This window comes from Python bivittatus, unplaced genomic scaffold (genome assembly GCF_059951505.1).
Source record: "Python bivittatus isolate LINGU-HERP-01145 unplaced genomic scaffold, Pbiv_v1 ctg000080_np1212, whole genome shotgun sequence".
Classification (NCBI taxonomy): domain Eukaryota; kingdom Metazoa; phylum Chordata; class Lepidosauria; order Squamata; family Pythonidae; genus Python; species Python bivittatus.
This window is the reverse complement of record NW_028277035.1, coordinates 35,011,216-35,034,006: the sequence shown is the minus strand read 5'-3', so window position 1 is coordinate 35,034,006 and position 22,791 is coordinate 35,011,216. Positions and strand designations below refer to the sequence as shown.

General features: G+C 40.4%; 1 protein-coding gene across 1 annotated transcript; it reads left to right on the top strand.

The window, feature by feature from the left end:
• Window positions 1-1,282: 1,282 nt before the first annotated feature.
• On the top strand, window positions 1,283-12,085 carry LOC103060353 (uncharacterized). The gene is made up of 2 exons (XM_007421928.3): window positions 1,283-1,484; window positions 5,751-12,085. The coding sequence occupies exons 1-2, from the start codon at window positions 1,283-1,285 to the stop codon at window positions 6,713-6,715; spliced, it is 1,167 nt and encodes a 388-aa protein (XP_007421990.2). The 3' UTR covers window positions 6,716-12,085.
• Window positions 12,086-22,791: the final 10,706 nt, after the last annotated feature.

Sequence of the window (22,791 nt, the reverse complement as noted above, 5' to 3'; positions counted from 1 at the left end):
AATGCCAGGAAAAAAGAAAAGTCCAAAGCCCTCTGTATTGTGGGAAATTCAGAGAGCAGCATGTGTGCAATATGTCATTGGGTAAATGCTGTGATGTCCTTGCATCCCCTCATCTGATACTAGTTTGGATGCTGTAGCATTGCATGATGGTGTCATCACACACATTTTGTCATCTGCCCACACCCTTGCTCTCTTTCCATTGCCCATGAATTTTGATTAAGGATGTATTTCAAGTGAGCAAAACCAGCTTGACGTAGCCCACAGACCTTAGTGCCTAAAAAAAGTCAAAGTGATTTCACCTTGAGATGAAAGCACTACTTCCTTTGCTAACAAATGGGAAGACTATGTCTTATCTCTCATCTTTGTACAGGGAAGGCTATTTCAGAATGTAACCAATTCTTCTTTTTTGGTTTGTGCCAAAGAGGTGAAAATGTAGGCTGCTGCTCATCCACCATTTTGTACCAGTTCATTCAATACAATAAGAATTAACCTGTTTGAGGCTAAATTCTCGATGAAGAGATCCAGGTGTAGGAAAAGTTGAATGCTCAAGCTTTTCCAGAGTAGAAAGGGACTGCTTTGAAAGGGACAAAGACAACAGAGAGAGAAAACTGGAATATGGGGAGAGATGGGGAAAAAAGGAAGGAAGGAAGGAAGGAAGGAAGGAAGGAAGGAAGGAAGGAAGGAAGGAAGGAAGGAAGGAAGGAAGGAAGGAAGGAAGGAAGGAAGGAAGGAAGGAAGGAAGGAGAATTAGGCAGAGAGTGGCTAGGACTTAGAAGGCTGGGGACCAATTTGACCCAAGACCCCTCAGTCATGGCATTCTACTTGTTATAGCCAGCACAGTATTAACAGGTTCTTCCATATCTGAATGATGAGATTTAGCTTATACAGAAACTCTTGTTACAGATTAGGAAATACAGACATGTGGCTTTAGTCCTATCCCATTATCTGATCATAGAAACAGAACACCTGTTAATTACTTTTTTTTTTTTTAGCAATGATGCTGCCCTACTTCTGCTGATGGAGCAGCTTGGAATTTAGCTTGATACATCACTAACTGCTTCCCACGGATGCAAATGCAGCGCACATGAAATCATTCCCTTTCTAGTGCACCAGACCTATTGAATAATTCAGCATATAAAGCATAACCTAATGCTTTTATTGTACCAGGGGACAATGATTTATTTGTCATGGAGATTATCTGAAAGTTGTCTCCCCAATTCCCTGCTTTGAATCTTTCCAGTAACACAAGGCACTTATCAAATTAGAATTCTTAGGGAACAGAATGACATATACCAATCTATATTTAGCAACCACAACCAAAAAGCAGCTGAATCAGCTGACTGGAAGCCACTACCCTGATGTTCAGTCTTGGTTTAGACAGCACATATTCAGTACTGAAGTCAAGGAGAACAGACAGTGCAGGAGAGACACTGAACCTGGAGGTGTGGAAGCAGCCAGGCTGTATTTGAAACAAACATATCCAGGTAAGAAAGAGAGCAATGTACTGGAGTCTGTGTTCAATTCTCCTGAATATAGTGACCGGAATGGAGAGCTCCAGGAGAAGAAGCGCCAAGTCCAGGTACGGACACTAATGCCACTTGGGTGTGCTGGATATTTGTGTGGCCAAGGGAGGAGGAAACCCAAGAGAACCGTCACTGAGCAGATCATTTCAGGAGCCATGGCGCCCGTGTGCGTTCCCTCTCTTCGCCCTGTTTGTCATTTCTGTTGATTTCAGAATGGCTTATGATTATGCTCTGGGCTTAGTACAGGATGTGGAAAGACCAATTAAGACTGGGTTAGAGCAGCCACAGTGAATGAATGGGTGTGGGTGAAATAAAGAGATGTACAGGACAGATTCCATTTCTCTTGCATTCATTTTTTTTCACCTGCCCATATTAAACTTACTGCCTTTTTGGCGCATTAGGCTATTTCCTCATCACCAAAGACAATTACTATTTCCCATCGAGCGTTTTTAAAAGTTAGCATTTCAGCCTTCTGAAAATTTCCTAACTGCCTCTGTTCTGCAGAAGGACTACTACAGACTCTTGGACCAGAGCAGGTGGATAAGAAAATACCATGGAGATAATGGATGTGATAAGCCAGGTCTGCCTTTTCTCCCATTCAGCTGGATAGTTTAAATGACAAGGACCAACATTTATCACAGTGAATGAATTCTGAAGGTTTCTTAAAGGCAAATGTATTTTTCCTTTAAATGGCTAAAAAGCTAGTTCGATAGCATCAGATCAAGATGCTTCAAAACCTTCCTGGATCAATGGGTTTTTTAAAAGTTATTTTGAAGTCGGGGGGGGGGGGATGTTCCCCACAGCATGAACATCCTCTGGAAATGGCTTTTTCTGCCTTTGTGGCATTGCCTCCATCTCATCCACACCCCACATCTGAGGCAGATTAAAGCTGTTCTAGTGTTTTCCCTATTTTTGTCCTGGATATGATCTTGCATCCTTCACCAATGATGTGGTCAGGGATTGGGATCTGCCCAGCATGTCCTGCACATCTGTCTATCTCTCTCTTTACTAGAATTTATATCCTATCCATTGCTGGGGACTTTGAGTGGCTTACTGGCCTAGGAGCCAATTTAGGCTGCTCTAGGCATGCCCCTCTCCACCCTCTTCATGGTCATTTTGACTTGGGCTACCAAGACCAAACACCTGGTATCCACAGGTGCATTTGCCCACAGAATACCTGATCTGCACTTTCCAAAGCACTTGATGGCTCTTCCCCAAGCTCCTTAGAAACATGGCTTTAGCATCTTTTGAAAAAGCTGTAGGTCTGCTGCACAGAAGGTTGATTTAAACTCGCCAAGAGAGCTGGGTGTTGCTAGTTCCATCATCACTGGATGCATTACAGGCTTTCTATTGCTTCCACTGACAAAGGATATTACATGGCTTTACTTTTTATTGTTTTCATTACTTTGGGAGGGGGCATCATTTTGCCTGCACTATTTTGGGTCATTTTGATGGCTTGTTATTAGGCAAGGATCAATCCCAGTTGCATGTTCTGCATGGTTGCCTACTGGCCACTTCTGCAGAACATTCCCCCGTCACTTTGTGCCAGCACTGCCATTCTCTTGCAGCGGGACCTGTCAAGGACAGAAGTTGCTTGTAATCAGTATCTCCCACTTCATCCTGCAGCCTCCTCTGTGCCTGTGATCAGGCTATTTTTAGATGTGGGTTTAGAGCTTTTTCAGAAGAACACTAGAGTCATGCTGAAAAAAAATATCCTGACAGTTTATTGCTGTAGAAGTAGTCTTGTGCCAATCAGGAGCATCAGAGGCATTTCCTCATATTGTACCTTGCACACCCCGCTACACCTGTTAATCAGACAATTTGGCAAATGGCTAAGCACGACTTATACACACCCAGCTCCACTTATTGGGGAGAGCAATTGGTGGTTCTTTTCTCACTGGCATGTGGGGAAAACAAAGCCAAGGAAATCCACCAATCTCCTTCTTTCCCTTGGCCCACAAAAGATGTGTAAGAACCGCTTTCATACTATTGCAAACTAGGAATTAACAATGGGGGCAGCACAATTTATGTTGACTTACTTTTCTCCTAACTCAAGAATTGTTGGCTAGCATTTTAATGTGGCTGTCTGGAAGAGATCAGTGAGGTATTAAGTGATGTATTATTTAAAAGAAAGAGTTGCAATGATTTTATAATTTATAGATGGGGCTTTTATTGTGTAACTGACCTGCCTCCTTAATGGATTGTCATCATGCCATGCTTTTATCTATTAATGCTAGGACTTGTCCACTCAAAACCACTTCTAGGAAATGTACTTTGATGACCCTGCTATGTTTTTTTTCCCTTAGATAATTGAATAGGTTAAAATTTGCAGTCCTTCCTTCCTTCCTTCCTTCCTTCCTTCCTTCCTTCCTTCCTTCCTTCCTTCCTTCCTTCCTTCCTTCCTTCCTTCCTTCCTATCCTTGGTCAGATATTGGCTACTGATATTTCTGACTTGTACCTTACTCCATCCCTAAAATTTGCTCAGCTTTTTCACATATTCCACCATTGCCCACTAGTGTTAGGACTGCATGTCCCATAATTCCCAGCTAGTATCTTCACATGAAGGAAGGCTAATAGATACTCAGTATAAAAGATACTCAAACTTTTATTTGACTCAGATACTCAAATATCCAAGTGTTACCAAGATAGATAGATAGATAGATAGATAGATAGATAGATAGATAGATAGATAGATATAGATGGATGATAGATGATATAGTTTATGTGTCATCACGTCATTTTTTACTCCTAGTAACCACATAGATAGATTTTCTCCATGATGATCTATCCCTAACCTGTTCTTTTAAATCTCCCAACGCTGCACTCATTGCCACTGCCACAGAGTCCATTCACCTTGCTGCTGGTCGTCCTCTTCTTCTCTTTCCTTCCACCTTTCCCAGCATTGCAGCCTTCTCCAGAGAGCTGGGTCTTCACATAATGTGTCCAAAGTAGGATCTTTAGAACAAAAAATAGATTTGGTAGAAATAACACCCACTGCCCAATGAATGCTGATTTACTTTTACAGGGGAAAATGAAAGAGTAGTTGGAAGGAATAAAAAAAAATATTCTGGAAGATGACATGGGTAGCTAATTGGAGTCTGAACAAAAGCCCTCAATGAGCAGTATTTGTTTCTAGCTCCTATCTTTTAATTAATAATATTTAAAACACTCTTCACCCTACCCTATATGGTTGTTTCTTGGCTTAATCCTGAGGAATCAACCCAGCTCTATTAAGCCAGAATTAGTTTATCAGTAGGTTGAGAACAACATAGCTGGGGGTATTTTAAGTACAGAATATTGGAAGGAAGGAAGGAAGGAAGGAAGGAAGGAAGGAAGGAAGGAAGGAAGGAAGGAAGGAAGGAAGGAAGGAAGGAAGGAGGGAGGGAGGGAGGGAGGGAGGGAGGGAGGGAGGGAGGGAGGGGAAGGATGTGTGTGTGTGTGTGTGTGTGTGTGTGTTAGGGCACTGAAGGATATTAGGACAAAATCAGAAATGGAGAAACGTTGCTCCCTTAAAAATGTTGGATTTCAACTTTTAAAGAATGGGTGTAGCGCAGAAGCAGGTTGTGGGATACATGTCAGGACCATGGATGAAATCATTTCTTTCTTACATGTAAAAATATGTTCAACTGTAATGATTTTTTTTTTAGTAGCTCATAATAATAAAATTAGAGCTTGATATTACTGATAGAATAAATCTGGGAAACCAGGTTCAGCCAGTGGCATCACACTGTTGGCTTCTCTAAAAGGCAGTGGCAAAACATGAGATTGTTAAGTGGGAATGTTCTTCAGAAACCTGGTGTCATGGCATATTGCCCCTGAATCACACGCCTGCTGAAAAATGTACATAAATGCTACCCTGCCCCCCATTACAATAAAATTACCTACCCAGTTTTAAGAGAAGGAGAAATGTTCCTGGAGACAGAGGAAAAAGCGATAACCCAGACTGAAGGAAATGCATATATTCACATGCATATAAAAAAGACAAGTGTGTGGGTATCCTGTAAAAAAGCTGTGTAATAAGCAAAAAAGAAAAGAATAAGACTTAATACAGAATAAAATTCTGTAAAAAAAAAAAACAATAAGGCAAAGGCTTATTCTAAATAAAATTAGTTCATTTAAGAAGAAGGTTTACATTAATGTAATTATTGCTTACAAAATGTAATGGTTCCAGTAATATCTTTGTGATACATTCACATTAGTTAATGATATCCTGCACATTCTTTTCAGCAATGGCTCCCCGGATAAGGCTGAACTTAGCAAAGCCTCTCCCAACTATCAGTGAAGCCTTTGAGGATATCCTAGAAGATATAACAAGCAACGCAATTGGTTTTGGAAATGTTTACATGAATCCAGATTCTTGTTCAGGTGAAGACTGCTGTCAGGCTAATTGCCAGCTGGCAAGATCTACTTTTCCAGGACCACTAGAAAGCAAGCAGCAGCTCCAAGACAAAGAGAGATGTGGAATGCTGCACAACCGTCGAAGAATCTTAAACTTGCCTGAGCCACCAAAAATGGTTTCCAGATGCACTCTTCCTAAAGTGATGTCATTAGAACAGAACAGTTTCGTTCTTGATTGTATCAAAACCTACTCCTCTTCTGGCATGAACACATTAGAAGAGCTGTATGCAGAAGCACAGAAGACTTGTGGATGGAAATGTCCTCTTGGCAGTGAGAACACAGGAACTGACTGCACACAGTCCAACTTTCATAGCACCTGTGTAGTCACCTCTCAAGAAAAAATGAGCAAAAAACAATATGGGACTGGCTTACCACGGCACCCTTCTCCAAGACCATTGCAAAGAGAAAATAGCGGCCAGGAGCGAAAATATATTTACAACCAAGACAAGGTGCCCACTTTGGAAAGCAGCTCGAATCCAAACCCTCTTCTTGTTAATGGTAAATCAATCTGGCTGCATCCCCCCAGAGAAGCACCACTGAGTGCCAGGATTTGGCGATCTTCACAAAGAGGGCAGCAGGGTCTGAAGACACCAGTATGTCCTGAAAAAGAGCACCTGAGCTCTTCTACTTATAAACAACCTCTGAAGGGAGAGGCAGATAACAGAAATGGCTGGGTGGAGTATTTCCATATTGATCAGAAAGTCACAAGTCGTGATTGGATTGCAGAATACCAGAGTGCTTGGAAAGAAGCTAAGGTTAGAGCATGCCTACTCCCTGCCATAGCAGAATCATAGTTTTCTTTTTATTTAACAGCAACCAAAAAAGATATAAAAATCTTTACTTCCCTGTTGTGAAGAGCATCTCTAGCATTCTTCCTGTTAATGGCACAGAAATGCTTATTTACAGTTCATGTTCATTGCAGATGGCATTGTGCAAATGACTAGGAAGACATGTGGATCTTCAGACAACCAAAAGGAATAAACAGCAGTGCTCCATGGAAGACTTAATGAGGGCTCCGTATCTTAGGCGTTCAGATAATAAGCCATAATTATTAAACTTTTTTGTAATCTCTTGCAATTTTGACTGTGAAAACAGTCATGAGACATACCAAATACATCCAGCTTGAAAGTGCTGGAACTGAAGTCTCTCTGAATTTAGCTAAAGAGCACTGCAAGGCATTTTTTAACAGAAAAAATGTTTAATCCTGCATGTGCCAGTCTTGCACAAATAGTAAGGACAGGATTTATTCTGCTGGATTTTTATCATAATCAAAAAGAGAGCCTGGAAAAACCCAGAAGCAAAGATCTACGACTTCATAAGAGCATCAGAAGAGCACAATGGCTCAGCAAAAGCTCAGAAAAAGGGCATCGATAACCCTTCCGTCCTGTTGCCCCCTCCCCAACAACTATATTCAGTGCAACTAAATCTCAAGACTCCAAAGAGCCACTGATCACATTATCCACCCTAATTTATCCACTTCCCTTTTAATTCCAGTTAATTGGAAAGCCATCAGTGTATCTTGCTCATCAACACATTCTGTATGCTATCTATTGCAAGAAGATTTTTGTTTGCCTTGATCTCTGGGTTCACCAGGAATCTATCCTTGAACATTAGGCTGTGGCCAACTCCTATTAGCTTTGATCATCTTTTTGCAAAACTTAGATCTCTGTCCTCAGCTGCAACTTCCTAAGAGAAAGTAAGCCCTCATTAGTTTTCTAGGTATCAGCTAAACCACCTTTTAGCAGACTCTTCTGCCTATTAGGTCACATTGCTTAATCAAATATAACAAAATATTGTTTTTTATTTATTGTTGTTCTACTCTCATAATAATGAAGCTTTCTTGTTTTGGCTTTATGTTTGTGTTTTCTTTTGCTTTGCTTTTGATTATTCCAGATCAACAATCAAGGATTACTGTATTTTCTCATTGCTCTGGAGCAGAAATATAAGTTGCTTGTGCTTATCTAAGAAATACAAGAGAGATTTCAGCTCCTTTTAGGGCTAGCCATAGGTAGTGGCTTCCTGGCTGAAACAGATATATTAACAATGTTAAATGTCATCAATACCTACTGAAAAATACAGTGCCTTTCAATTAGATTATTTTATTATTGTTATGATTTTACATTATTTTTCTCATGAGTTTTTTGTTACTACATTGTATTGTGATATATTTTTGTTTTTATGTCTCTTGCACATTGTTCTGAATCTACCATGAATAATAGGCTAAAATATTTTTAATAAATGAACAAGACACTTGATATCAAAACCAGTGGTATGATAGTAAAGTAGCTGCCCAGAGTCCACTGGAATTGGGCGGCTAATAAATTCAAAGGAATAAAGAAATAATAAATAATAAATGTACAACAACCGGTTCTACCACCTCCATTGCTGCTGCCACACTGTGCTATTAGCTGCCAAACAGCCATTGGTGTGTTAGGCCTCTTGGCTTGGCTCAGCTCTGCTCTGCTGTCAACCAGCATGGAAAATTCCAGAAAATTCAACAATTGTCTCTCACAAGCTGGTATAACTGGCTCCAGCACACAGCTGTAGTAAGCTGAAAACTTGTGCCAGAATTTCCTTTTAATTTGGTGGGACTAATTCTACTTTTTCCTGACATAAACTGAAGAGAAAATCCAACTGTCTAGACTTGTCAAATATTTTTGGTTTGCTGGATTTTCATTGGTCAGATGGTAGTGTGTCATTTTTTCAAAGCAAATTGCACTGTTTTGTTAAAATTCACATTAAAATTACAATATTTAATCATTATTGTACATACGATAGGGGCTGCTTTACATATCATTACATTAAATAGCAATTGTGTCACAATTGAGTTGTAATGTTCTACTTCTTGTGACTGTGGTACACCACTCTTTCTCTCTTCTTATTGTAGGTAAATGTAATGTGGACTGAGGACTTGCATGAGATGCGTATATACATACACAACAAATTGCATATCACTTTAATTAGTTGCTGAATATAGTTTGTGGTGTAGTGGTTAAGGAGATGGATTAAGAATGGCGAGATCCAGGTCTAAGTCCATCTTTAGTCATGGAAACTCAATGGGGGAGTCTCAGCCTAACTTACCTTGCAGACTTTTCTTGTGGGGATGAAATGAAGGGAGTTCCATATCAAAGCCACCTTGAGCTCCTGGATAAAAGGCAACATACACATATAACAAATAAATAATTAATTTTATCCACTAACTTTCTGAAGATTGAAGTGGACCTGAGCAGAACCATATGCTTTTTGTATTATTCCATATAAACCAAGGGCTGCATGCCATGTGCTAAATTGCTTAGCTACATTAATTGGGAGAAAAACTATGCTACCTGTAGTGGTCCACAAAGGAATATCAGCTCACAGCATTTCCTGACACACATAACATTTGTAGAGATAGTAGAGGCATTGTCCCTGGTTTGTTATTTCTGAAAATCTTAATTTTTAAAAATGTAAAACTTAACAAAAGAATTTGACAACTCAGTTTGGAAGACGTGGTGTGAAGTGTGCCTGATGAGAAAGACTAGTGTTTCTGGAAAGCTTGAGTTTCTTGATGGAGTGATTGCCAATGCAAGGAATTTCCTCCTTCCACCTCCAGCTAGTCACCAAATCAGCTCTGGAAAGTTGGGGAACTAACATTCAACAATGTTAGTTGGAGGACTAACTTTTTGTTAAACAGAAAAAAAAAATATTTTATTCAAACTTTTCTCCCTGATATTCTGGTTTGCTGTATGTCTAGACTTAATTTGGGTAACAAGGAAGGAAAGAAGAGAAAGATTACCTTCTTTTCATCTTGGATCCTGGCAAACATTTTGTTGAGTTTTAAAAGCTTCTTAATTCAATTGATAGCTGCACTTATTCATTGTACAAATTTGTGGTGAATCAGATGATTGCACAGGGGTGGGATTTTTGTTTCTCCCCAATGCTCATGTGCTAAAAAGTACTTGTGGGAATAAATGTTCATTCAAGCTTTTGATTTAATCAAAAATACAAAGCCTGTTCCAGGTTGTTGCAGCTCATTAAAACTTGAGAACCTATAGTGAATCTTGTGCTGCCATCACGTACGTGGTTCAACTGCTGCATGAGTCCCTAAGAAAGCCCACATCTTGTCATGTTCAGTGCTGTGAATTGTCCAGTGAGGATTTTGTCACAAACTGAGTGGAGGGGAAAATGCAGATCAATGTGATGCTTTAAAGCTTCAGCCTCATGAAGAGCAAATGCCATGGCAATCAATATAGGATACTTCCAAGTAAGCTTGCCTAGGATTACTGGGAACTAAGCCGTATCAGAATCCAAATAAACATTCTTTTAGGAGCAGGATGTAATTCTCATGAAGAAATGCTGATAGACATGTTTTGAATACAAAATTATTATGAAAAAGCAGCTAGAGTCTATGGCAGCAGCTGAGGGCTGACCAACTAACTCAAAACCAATTAAAAGGGCTTTTTCAGTGTATTTGGAATATTTTTCTGCTGGTGTCAAAAACAGTGGGATAGATTGCCACCTTAATTTTTTCTGTCCCTGTCCCTGTGTTCCTATCACATTGATTAGGAAGTATATTCCATGGAGTCCAGTGGGTGGTACATGCATTCATAAAGACAGGAGTATAAGTCTGGCACAAGAAGGATATTGGAGTACTGCTAATCCAAGCTGACCTTTAGCTCCTTAGAATGATTTTGAAAGAAGAGCAGAGCGCTCTGGTATTCAAAGGAACTAAAATGCTATTGACAGAGAGACCCTTTCAGGATGATTCATTCTTTAATTCCTAATACTTCAAAGGGATTTTTCTGCCATGTAAAACCCTCTGAACCATCACAGCATCTAATGGAAGGTTGCTGACTTATGATGAACTGCTTCAGGCACACCTACCCACCACCCTCCAAAGTTAAATTGATATCAGATATCCTTTCAGATCCAAAAGTGACTTGCTATGTGCTGTGGAGGTCAGCTGCTTTTTAAGAAATGCCCAATTCTCTTTTGGATACATGGAAGAAGTTGCAGGATCTCTGCCACTTGACTTTACTCTTTCTCCTGGATGTTCTTTCCAGTCTGGGACTCTTCGATCAGACTTTTGCTGTGTAATGGTACCTTGTATTGCTGAAAAGAATCTTTCAAAGAATTGCAACATTCTCTAAAGAGAATTTTCATGTTTTATCACCCCTTCAAGCCTTTTGGAGCAGTCAATGGCTAATGAGTCTGATATGTAAGCCTGAGACATACATACATACATACATACATACATACATACATACATATGCTTTGAATATTTATGCAAATAAACATTGAAAAGATATGTTTACTGTGGTGATTAAAATTACAGTTTTCCTGTCATTGTTCACAAAGCATGATTAAAACTGGGAAGACAGTCCTAAAAGCCCTACTGGTTCCTATGAAGAAAAACATTACGGTACGTGGTAACTACAGCTAAACACAAAAATCACTTTGCTAGTGTGCCGTATGGTGTGCATGTAAGACCCAGATTACAACAAATACTAAAAAGTGAATTGCATGAAATTTCTGTTCTATGTACAAATAAAGCTTCATTTTGTGCAACTACAGGTAGTTCTTGACTTATGACCATTCATTTAATGACCATTTGAAGTTACGACAGCACTGAAAAAAGTGTCTTATGACCAGTCTTTGTGCTTACAACAGTCATAGCATCCCCACAGTCACATGATAAAAATTTGGGCACTTGGCAACCAGCATGTATTTACCATGGTTGCAGCATCCTGGGGTCATGTGATCACTATTTACAACCTTTCCAGGGGGCTTCTGGCAAGCAAAGTCAATAGTGGAAGCTGGATTCGCTTAACAACCACAGTTATTTGCTTAACAGTCACAGCAAAAAAGGTTGTAAAATCGGGCATGACTCATTTAATGACTGCATTGCTTAGCAATGGAAGTTCTGGTCCTGATTGTGGTCGTATATCAAGGACTACCTATATATAAAATGTGATAGATTATGGCATATCAGTTGTATCACATTTGAAACACATGGTGCTACCCTTAGACCAACAGAATCCAGCTAAAATTACTAGGGAAAACCCTTTTGTGTTTTATTAAATTCAATAGAACATCAATCTTGGCTGATCTTGGAAAAAGCTAATTGGAATTTGGATAGGAGAGACATTGTAGTAGGATAGGATAGGAAGCTGGAAAAAAGAAAGAGGAAGGAAGGAAGGAAGGAAGGAAGGAAGGAGGGAGGGAGGGAGGGAGGGAGGGAAGGAAGGAAGGAAGGAAGGAAGGAAGGAAGGAAGGAAGGAAGGAAGGAAGGAAGGAAGGAAGGAAGGAAGGAAGGAAGGAAGGAAGGATCAGAAAGTCAGCAATGGCAAGCCATGTCTGCTTTATTTCCAAGAAAACAACATGAGCAGGTCCAAGTAATCACCAGGAGTTAAACTTGACTCAAGGGAGAGTTGAATTTGTTTTTTAAACTCATTTATTTTTAATTCTGTTTTCTACTGTATCAGAGCCTTGTTTCTCATATCTATGTCATCACATATCTCCTGGGAAACCTTCTTCTCGCCATGGTTTTATCTTCTATTACACCATTCCATAGTGCTATCATTTCTCTTTATGCCCCCTTCTCTTCTTTTTGAACTAACTACCAGATCACTTCACCTTCACCTGTTGGTCACTCCTCTTCTGGTTTCCATCTTGGCATTTTGATGTACAACAACTCCCAACTCCTAACTTAATTTTAAACATAATTTATTCAATATTTAAAAAAATAATGTATAGGAGAAGAAAGCTTTCAGCTCTTTCCAGGGAATGGCACCAACCCACTGGTTCAGGTATGTGGATGACACCTGGGTTAAAATCAGAGTCCAGGAGGTACAGGTCTTCACAGGCCATATAAACACCATAGACTCAAACATCAAGTTCACCAGGGAAGACACCAAGGACAACAGGCTGGCATTTCTAGACTGTGAGGTTCTAATTGGGACCTGTGGCAAGCTAGAAATAGGGATTTACAGGAAACCCACACACACACAGACCAGTTTGACTCCCACCATCCCCTGCAGAACAAATTAGGAGTCATCAGGACATTACACCATAGGGCAGAAACCATCCCCACCTCCATAGATGCCAAAAAGAAAGAAAACAGACACCTGAGGACAGCTCTTAAGGCCTGTGGATATCCAAACTGGGCCTTTATTAAATCTACTTCCAGATCCAACAAAAAAATGGCAGACAGAGCTGAGACCCAGAGTCAATGGAAAAATCTTGTCATTCCTTACATGGTTGGTGTGTCAGCGAAGATAAAATGGATGTTTGGAAAACACCACATACCTGTGTTTTTCAAACCCACTAACACACTGAGACAGAGGCTTGTACACCCTAAAGATCTAACACCAAAACATAAGAAGAGCAATGTAGTATATGCAATTCAGTGCAGTAAAGAGTGTTCAGAGCTCTGCATTGGAGAAACCAAACAGCCTTTACAAAAGAGGATGGCCCAGCACAGGAGGAACAACAACACAGGTCCAGAATCATCAGTTTACCTTCATCTAAAAGAAAAAGGACACTCATTTGAGGACAATAATGTTCACATTTTGGTCAGAGAAGATAGGTGGTTTGAGAGAGGAGTGAAGGAATCCATTTATGCTAAAGTGGAAAAAATTTCTCTCAATAGAGGTGGAGGCCTCAGACACAACTTGTCTCCCATTTTTCATGCTGCTCTTCCATCAGACCCCAGGAAGATTAAGACCACTTCAAGTCCACCAGGGAGGCAGCACTTAATGACCCACTTGGGGATGAGTAAGGGATTAGGAGCAAGACATCCACATCCCAAAAACCCTACTAATCACATCTCCTATTGTCCCTTTAATGAGCCCATCATGTTAATGAGAAACACAGCCACCCTGGAAGACATTTACGGGGTCCCCCCTAACCAACTTTCTAGACTGAAGAAGCTGCTTGGACAAGCAGCGAAACGTATCTAACCAAAAGAAAAGAAGTCCGTTGCCATGACTCAACCTCCTGGATGACTGAGAATCTTCACCAACATATTATAAGCCCATGTTTAAAAACAAAAATGCATTACCAGCCATTTTTAAATAAGAATTACTCCAATGTTGATATCTCATGATAGAAAAAAAATCTAATTCAAATTTTTTGCTCAATAAGGCAATAATAATAATAATAATAATAATAATTATTATTATTATTATTATTTTATTATCACTTCTTAACTGGACTAGCGTAATATGTTCTACATGGTGCAGCTTTTGAAGACCACCTGAAAACTCAATTGGTACAAAATGCAATGGCTTGGTTATTGACATATGTTACCCACCATCTTCAGGCCTTATATTGATTACCAGTAAGTTTATGGGTGCAATTCAAAGGGCTATTTTTAACATGCAAAGCCCTATAGAGCTTGGTGTCTAGGTACTTGCAGGACTGCCTTCTCCTGCATGAATCAACAAATCCAGGACATTTGTCCTGGGAGAAACCTTTGGCCATATCCACTTTTGTGAATTAAGGGGATAGGGCCAAGAGGTGCTGTTTCACAGTTATTGCTCTAGCCTTCTGGAATACGGTACCTTTCACTTAGAACTGGGACTTGCATCATCCCTTCTAATGTTCTGAAAGCTACTAGAGATGGAACTTCTCCAAAGAACATGTAGTTGGATCATCTTTAATTTATTTCACTCTGAATTACTTATTCTGATGTATTTGTCGATATTAATTTATTGTGTTTTACTGATTTTTCACCAACATATTATTATCTATCCTTGTATTGTTGTAACTTTGATTAGTTATTGGTTGTTTTAAATTTAATTTAATTAATATCATTTATATTTACTGTGGGTGATTTTATCTGTTATAGATTTCCCATATGATAATTTTCATATTTAACCTTTAAAATCTAAAAACTTTGTTCAACTATAAAATTAGATGTTTTACAAAAATTGCCACTCCTCTGGCAGATTTTGAATTTCCAATGATATAAATCTATTCAGCCCTACTTCTTGCTGAAACATTTTTTTTTTCATTTTATTTTTTAAAATCTCTTCTTTCAGCTATCCTTCTCAGGTCTTTAACAGCCATGAGCAAAATGTGGCTATTTTATAAATATAAATATGTAGGAGTGGCAATCAGACTATATTCCAGGTCTAAACTATAAAATAACTAAAAATTCAAAACTGAACCTTCATAAACATAGAATTCATTGGGGGTGGGGGAACACCCTCACCAAAAATTAACTTACGGAAAATGTATGGAAAAAATAGAAAAAAGGAAATGAATAAAAAATGTCTCTGATAAAAAATGTCTTACTCAAGTCTGTTAACAAAACCACTTACAGAAAACCCGACATAGTGAACTGTTAAAAGTACAAAAATGTTAAAAAAATTGAAAATAAAACCTGCAAACCTACCTATGGAAATCAGGTTCCCCAGGAGAAACATGCCGGTTAACCAGATTCCTCTTTCTCTGTTCCTCTGAAGCTGAAAACAGAAAAAAAAAATGGGGGGGAAAGGAGACAAAGAGAAATCATATGTAATCAATAAGCCCATTGATCCTGCAAACCAGCAGAACCTTTCTGCTGTAGAGGTCCTACATCTACACGGATAGCTGCCTCTTGTTTGTGATAATTAACAGCCTTTTCAAGACTATAAAATGTCCTCATGCCAGTTTCCAAGGATAAGCCCAATATTGCAGGATATAGAAATAAATTCGTAATCCTTGGTTATGTGGCCATAAGAAAAGGTTGGTGGAATTTTCTGTCCCTCTGTATAACTCTGAAAGGTAAATCTGAGAACATTATAACCATATTTCCCTCATATTCCAAATGTGTGGTCAGTCTAGTTGTTTGTAATATTTTATCTCAGTTAGCTTTTTGAAGAAATTCAGTGACATAGGATCAGGATTGTGAAGCCTTCCTGCTTCTAGATGACACCCAATAGGCTGCCTCTATAGATTAAGAACAGTCTGAAGCAGGTAAAAAAAAAAAATTTTTTTTGAACATCTTTATGCTCTGGAGAAGAAAATCTAAGCAGATTTTTTTCCCTGTTTTCTTGTCCTTGGATTTGATCCAAAGCTTCTTCACAAAACACTAGCCCTTTACTGTAATATCTTGAGCAATTACACTTGCAGTTAATTTCTCACTTGCTTGAACTTTACTTACTTGTACTTTTAACTGCTTCTTGATATCGGTGTATCTCCTCTCAATCTTATCAGCCTTATTAGCAAATTCTGAGAAGTGTAAATTTAGTGAAGTGAGAAGCATCTCAAAATGCTTACTTCTGAAGGAATAATAGCAGATGCAATTTCTGATGGAAACATAGCTCTCAGAATGTCTCCCAACTAAATTGGGGCATCAGTCAGAGCTCTCACCTGGCCATATTTTCTTGCTTGAAACCTTACTTCCTAACTCTGTAACAGTCTCTCTAGAAACCAAGAGATGCCTCTGCCACAGGAGAAAGGGGAGCCTCCTTTTTAGGGTTATGAGGCATTATCTTCCCTAAATGCAAAAATTAGCAGAAGCAATTTGTTTAAATGTTCAACTCAACAGCTCTCTTCAAACACAGTCCACAAACTTTATTTCTGCAGCTGTTGAGGGAAGAGAGAAATATAAAAATCCTTCCAATTCTTCACTTTTTATACTCCTTCCCCCCCCCCCCCCCCCCCGTATTCCATAGCGTTCTTACCTAGTTAGGTTTTGGGGAAAGGTCTTTTTTTCAGGCCTATAATGTTTCCAAAAAAGTAAAAGTGTACAAAGTGGTCCAGGTTCAAACTGGGTTGTTCCAGGTTTACCAGAATCTGTTCTAACACTGTTTCAAATATTCTGGACGTCTCAACTCAAAACAACTCTGGTTTGAATGTGAAACAGATGTTCTGAATTCAAAACAAGGCTATCCCTTAGAACACTTTTGGAATGGCCAGAACAACACTGGAGCATTCTGAGGAAGGTTGGATCAAACAGTTCCAAACTTGAAAGATTTCATAATCAAAATGTTTTACAGTATATACCCATATCTCTACTTCAGAGTTCCAGTTTGGTGTAGTGGCTAAGGCACCAGGCTATAAACCAGGAGACTCTGAGTTCTAGTCCCACCTTAGGCACAAAGCCAGCTGGGTGACCTTGGGCCAGTCACTCGCTCTCAGTCCTAGGAAGGAGACAATGGCAAACCACTTCCGAAATCTTGCCAAGAAAACTTCAGGGACTAGTTCAGGCAGTTGCCAGGAGTCAAGACTGACTCGAAGGCAATACAAACACACACACACACACACACACACATACACCCCTACTTCACTCACATTTAACAGAGAGTCCAGATGTTGTAAGTCATTCTCCAGTGATCCTTCTGTGTTTACCCAGTGTTGTTCTGTTTCCTAAATTTTTTGGGGGGGGATAAGAGCTGGAATAGCAGCACATTCTCCCTGTGACATGGGTGGGAAAGCATACAGTGAAGAATCTGGTGGAAAGAATTCTATTAAGCTAGATATCTCAATTTTGGGGAAGGTCATCCTGTCTGGAAGGCACCAGACTGAAGGAATAAAGTCAGCTGTAATTCTGCTTGTAGCTACTTCCCATACTAAAGAAGAACAATGTCTGAAAAACTTTAGAATACCATCTGGAAGCACATTAGCTTTCTGCACCTTGCCAACCATGCTATTTTTACCACCACAATCCTCTTAATTGGTTATTTTCACATTTAATTAAAGCCATGTTTTATTGAATTAACCTAAACTTTTCTCACTGCACGCTGAACTATAAAATAATCATATGGGCTGGATTTGTACAACATGCTAGGCCAAATGTGATTGGATAATCTGTGCTTTGATGTACTGGGCAAACTGAGTGGTGATGACAGCACCCAAAGCTCTCACTTCCTGAAATCTACACCCCAATCCTGTGACTACCAGCATCAATAAACAGAGAAGTATGCATCTTATGCAACATTATGGGGGGAAAACATTATCAGTAAAAGATAAAGAAGCTACTGGAAATGTTCTGCACTGGTTTTTCCACTGCTCCACTCCATGGTGTAACTGAGCATGATGTCAATAATTAAGGTGGCTCTCTCCTAGCCTTCACTGCTGCCATGCCCTCAGTGCAATGGCTTGGGGAGAGGCCAGCCTTGATGAGGCCTCCAATTTTGACATAATCTTCATAAATAAAAAAGGAAGCCTAGGATGAACAATATGCTGGCCTCCTAACCCTAGCAGGCAGGGTTATATCACCTGATACAGTTTATTTATAGTATGTCAGCCCTTAATACAGTCATGTGTCTTGGCAGCAATAGGGAAGCCATTTACCAGGGCCTTCTTCCAGAAGTGTTTTTGACTTCCCAGTCTAGCTTACAACTCTATGACTTTGTGGTGGCTTCCCATTGTTGGAATATTTTCCTTATATGTTTACACTAAGTTTAAATTAAGGATTGATGGAAGATTGTATAGGCAGTAGTAATGCCATTTTATAAAAGGAAAAGGCTGGTTCCTGCCATTATAAATAAATGCGCACATCACATAGCAAAACCTATGTAAAGGAAGACATATATTTTATGTATAGGAAGACTTGTGTATAGGAAAGATAAAATGCCCATCTATGTAGACATTGTGGTTAATTGTAGATAACGAAACATCTGTTTTAAGAGAATATGAAAGGAAAAAAGGATTGCGAGTGAGGAGTAATAAGTTAATGCATTCCATTCTATTGATAATGATTGGTTAAATCTTTAAACTAAAAGCCTATAAGAAGGGAGACAGAGGAGCAGTCCCTTTGCAGCCACCACCAGCGTTACTTGACAACCTTGGCCTGAATAAATATATTTTCTCTGACCTCCACTGATCATCTGGTGTGTTTCATTGGATTCCTGGCTTGGACACAAACTGTGGGAAAAGAAGGTGTCTGATCCTTCTGACACCATTAAAGTACTAACTGGGTCTGATTCATCTTTCCTTTCTCTCTCTCTCTTTAGATCCAGCACAACATGAATGTGAAGAAAAGATTTGTTGATGATCTGGCATGCACCTATCCCCTGAGATGGCAAAAAGGCAAGGCAGCCTTTATCAGGCCTTACTAGTTGGTGGCCTTTTCTTACTGCCTCCTTTGGGCTGTTTCTTTCTCACCTCCATGCTGGGGATGACTTTCCTCCACGGACAGCTCCTTTCTGCATGCCAGATATTTCCTCTTAAAGCAGTATTGGGCTTCAGGGTTTAGTGATCGTGGTCAGGAAAACAGATTTCCTGATGTTTCTTGATGTTTCACCAGCAACTGGCTGGCATGTTCACAGGCAAGGTGGTCTGCTATGCAGTCCTGACTTCTGATTGGGCTTTAGCCAAACTGGTTTCTGATTGGTTCTTTGTGACCGATCCTGATTGGTCATTTTCGTGAAAGCCTACATCAGTATATTGTTTCCTCTTTACTCCATAAGGCTTTCTGGAAGGGTGCTAGGAATCCCCAAATAACTTTTGCTTTGGGTCAAGTCCCATAACAGAACTGACAAAAATGCACACAGGGTTGTGTAGCTTGGCCACTTGTAATGATATGTGGGAATGACTGGGAGACAAGAGGGAGATCTGCAGACTAGGCAATGGTCGGTCGGACAAGAGGCAGCTGAGCCTGCAGAAGGAATGGGGTGTGTGGCAAATGTCTCAGAGGGGACCCTCCCTAGTTTCCTGGACTGTAAGGACGAGAGGGGAGAGGTGTACTTGCAAGATTCTGTTATGTAACCTTACAATAAAGTTAGAGCTAATACTTCTGGGTGTACTTCTTGTCTCGACTACCTTGCAAGACTGACAACATACTTCTAAACAAAGTAAAGTAGACAAAATGACTTTCTAGGCCCAGGATTATCTACCAAAAGAGATGCTGAGTCCACAAACTAGATGGTTGACTTTGGTGCTGACTTAGCATGTGACAGAAACCCATCAATATAAACCATAGTTTATGGTTTGGCATGGCATAAGTGGCCAAGTTGCGCTTTATTCATTAAATCACAGTTAAGCAAATACAGAATGAGTCAGCTGGAAAGGTAGTAATTCTGGTTGCTGGAGGAAGAGACAGCATGGAACAATGAGCCTGAGACATATGGGAATAAGATTTGAGCCTTCCTTCATGCTATTTACTCATCCATTTAATAATAAGTATACTTCCCCTGAAATTAATTATATCTCACATAACTCCAAAGAGTATAAACCAATCATTTTGCTCATCACACCTTTCGTTAGGAATAGAAATTTCACAGAAATTTTGCTAATTGCATTTTACATGTTTTACATTTCATTAATTCATTTTGGAAAGCATAATTCTATTTTGAAAGGTGTCCAAAATAACATGTGGTTGCCTTCTATTTTTGTGGTGCCCCATATCTCTGAAAGAATTTTGATGGTTCTATTCATCTACCTCCTCTGTTATCCTCCTTTGGAAGTTGAGGTTGCAGTGATAGAAACCTTATCCAACACATGAAAAGGGGCTCTTCAGTTTTTTAATAGTAACAAACCTTCCCCTGAAAAGGATTACACCCTAATCTTCAGTGCCATATAAAAGCAGAGCCAGACACTAGTAAAATGATGATATCCATGAGAAAAGTGGAGGTCATGGTGAATGGACAGTCAGATTTGCCAATCTTAAGATTAGAATTGGGATTGCTTCACAAAGGAAGGGCAGAAGATGGGCTTCAGATTGGGTTAAGGTAAATATCATTTTAAACCCCTACTTATTGACTAAGCCACAGGTGGTGATGTTCACACAATATGCTAAACTACAGACAAAGAAATTATATTATATGTATTACATATCTTATCTTATCTTATCTTATCTTATCTTATCTTATCTTATCTTATCTTATCTTATCTTATCTTATGATTTAGTGCAACTGAGATGTCAGTTGGGATTGTTATTGTACCATCCTCCTTGCTGCATAGCAGCTTCCCAGCCAGTGTTGCTCAATGCCATCTCTGAGCTGGTGGTAGAATTCCCTGGATTTATAATCCTGGGGGTCTTCAACTTGCCATCCCTGGGATGAACTTGGAAAGAGCATGGGAGTTCATGGTTACCATGGCAATCATGGACTTGACCAGCTCCTTGACCACACCTTGCCTTGGTGTGGTGGCAATGTGTTCTAGAGTTGGGGGATATTAACAGCAATTCCAGTTATATTTGATTGGCCCACCCCAGGGTGCTTGATGGACCCTTTTGGGTTTCAGAAGGAACTGGAGATTATACCTGAGGCTCTGATACACTGTTCGACTGAGGCCTTGCTTTCCACCTGGAATCAGGCAGTGGCAGCAGCTTACAGCTGGATCACACCTATGCAGACTCTCTTTGTGTACAGACCCCACCATGCCCCCTAGTTTTCAGAGGACCTCTAGAGGTTGAAGCAGCAGAAGAGATGCCAAGAGCACTGCTGGAGGAAAACAAGGAGCAAATCCAACCAGACATGAGTGAGAGCCTTTATTAGGACTTACCTGGTGGCAATAAAAGCAGTGCTTATTTCTCTGCTGTTCTTGTGTCCTCTGGGTGTTGGCAAGTGGCCCTGTTCAAGGCAACCGGATCCTTCCTGGGTCAGAAGGGGCCTGTGGAGCATCTGCAGGGTTGCAGTGAGGACTATTCTTGACACCTGGCAGATAAAATCGTTCAGATTTGCTCTAAATTGGACTCTAGCTGGACAAGTTCACTGGAGGTGACTGGAGCATAGTCATCTCAGTCCCAAACTCTGGGAGGGGCTTAAGCCTCTTAGTCCTGAGGAAGTGGACAGGGTCTTCAGTGCTCTGGGTGTGTCTACCTGTGTTTTAGATCCATGCCCCTCCTGGTTGGTTAAAGCCTCCAGGGAGGGGGGATGTGGAGGGATTCATGCAGTGGTTGATGCTTCCGTGAGAGAAGGGGTTGTTCCACTGGGTCTTAAAGAGGCAGTGGTCGGTTCCCTTATTAAGAAGCCCTCACTGGATCCTACTGACCTGGACAGCTTTTGTCTGGTTTTGTTCAAAGGTGTTCACCCTATAGCTTCAGGGAATTCTGGAGGAAACAGATTATCTAGACTCCTTTCAGTCAGATTTCAGGCCAGGTCATAGTACTGAGACAGCTTTGGACAACTGGTGGATGACCTTTGGCAGGCTCATAATAGAAGTAGTACATCCATCCTGACCCTCCTTGACATCTCGCTACCTTCAATACCATCAACTTGGTATCTTTCTGGACCAGGTTGGCAGTGGGGGGCAGTTTTATGGTGATGCTCTTCCTTCCTCTATGGCCAGTTCCAGTATTTTTTTGGCGGGGGGGACAGTCTAGCTCAGCCTTCTGCTTTACAGGGGGCTTCTGGGCTCTACCCTCTCCCCCTTGCTTTTTAATATATACGTGAAGCCTCTGGGACAGGTCATCCATTGGCATGGGGTGCTTTATCATCATATGTTGATGATATTCAATCATACATCTCTGCCCCCAGCCATTCTGGTGAAGCTGTCAAGGTTCTGTCCCATGGACCTGGATTGGGAAGAACAGGCTTTGGATCAGGAAGAACAGGTCTGCCAAGACTGAGTGACTATAGATTTTAAGGCCTTTAGGCTTTGGAATTGGAGAGTTTCCATCCTTGACTCTGAGCAGGGTGGCACTGTCTTAGACTCAATGCACAATTTGGGGGTCCTCCTAGATTCATAGCTCCTGCTTGAAGAGCAGATGGCAGCTGTGGCTGGGGGGGGGGGGGGTTGCACAACTTCCTCTTATACATTAATTGTGCCCTTTTCTAAACTGGAAGGCCTTGCTCAAGGTCACGCACACCTTAGTCACCTCCCAGTTGGATTATTGCAATGCACTCCACATGGGTCTGTACTTGAAGACCATTTCGAAGCTACAATTGGTCCAGAATGCAGTGGCATGGGTAGTTATGGGCTATGCCCATGTGACACCACAATGGCTTCAGCACGT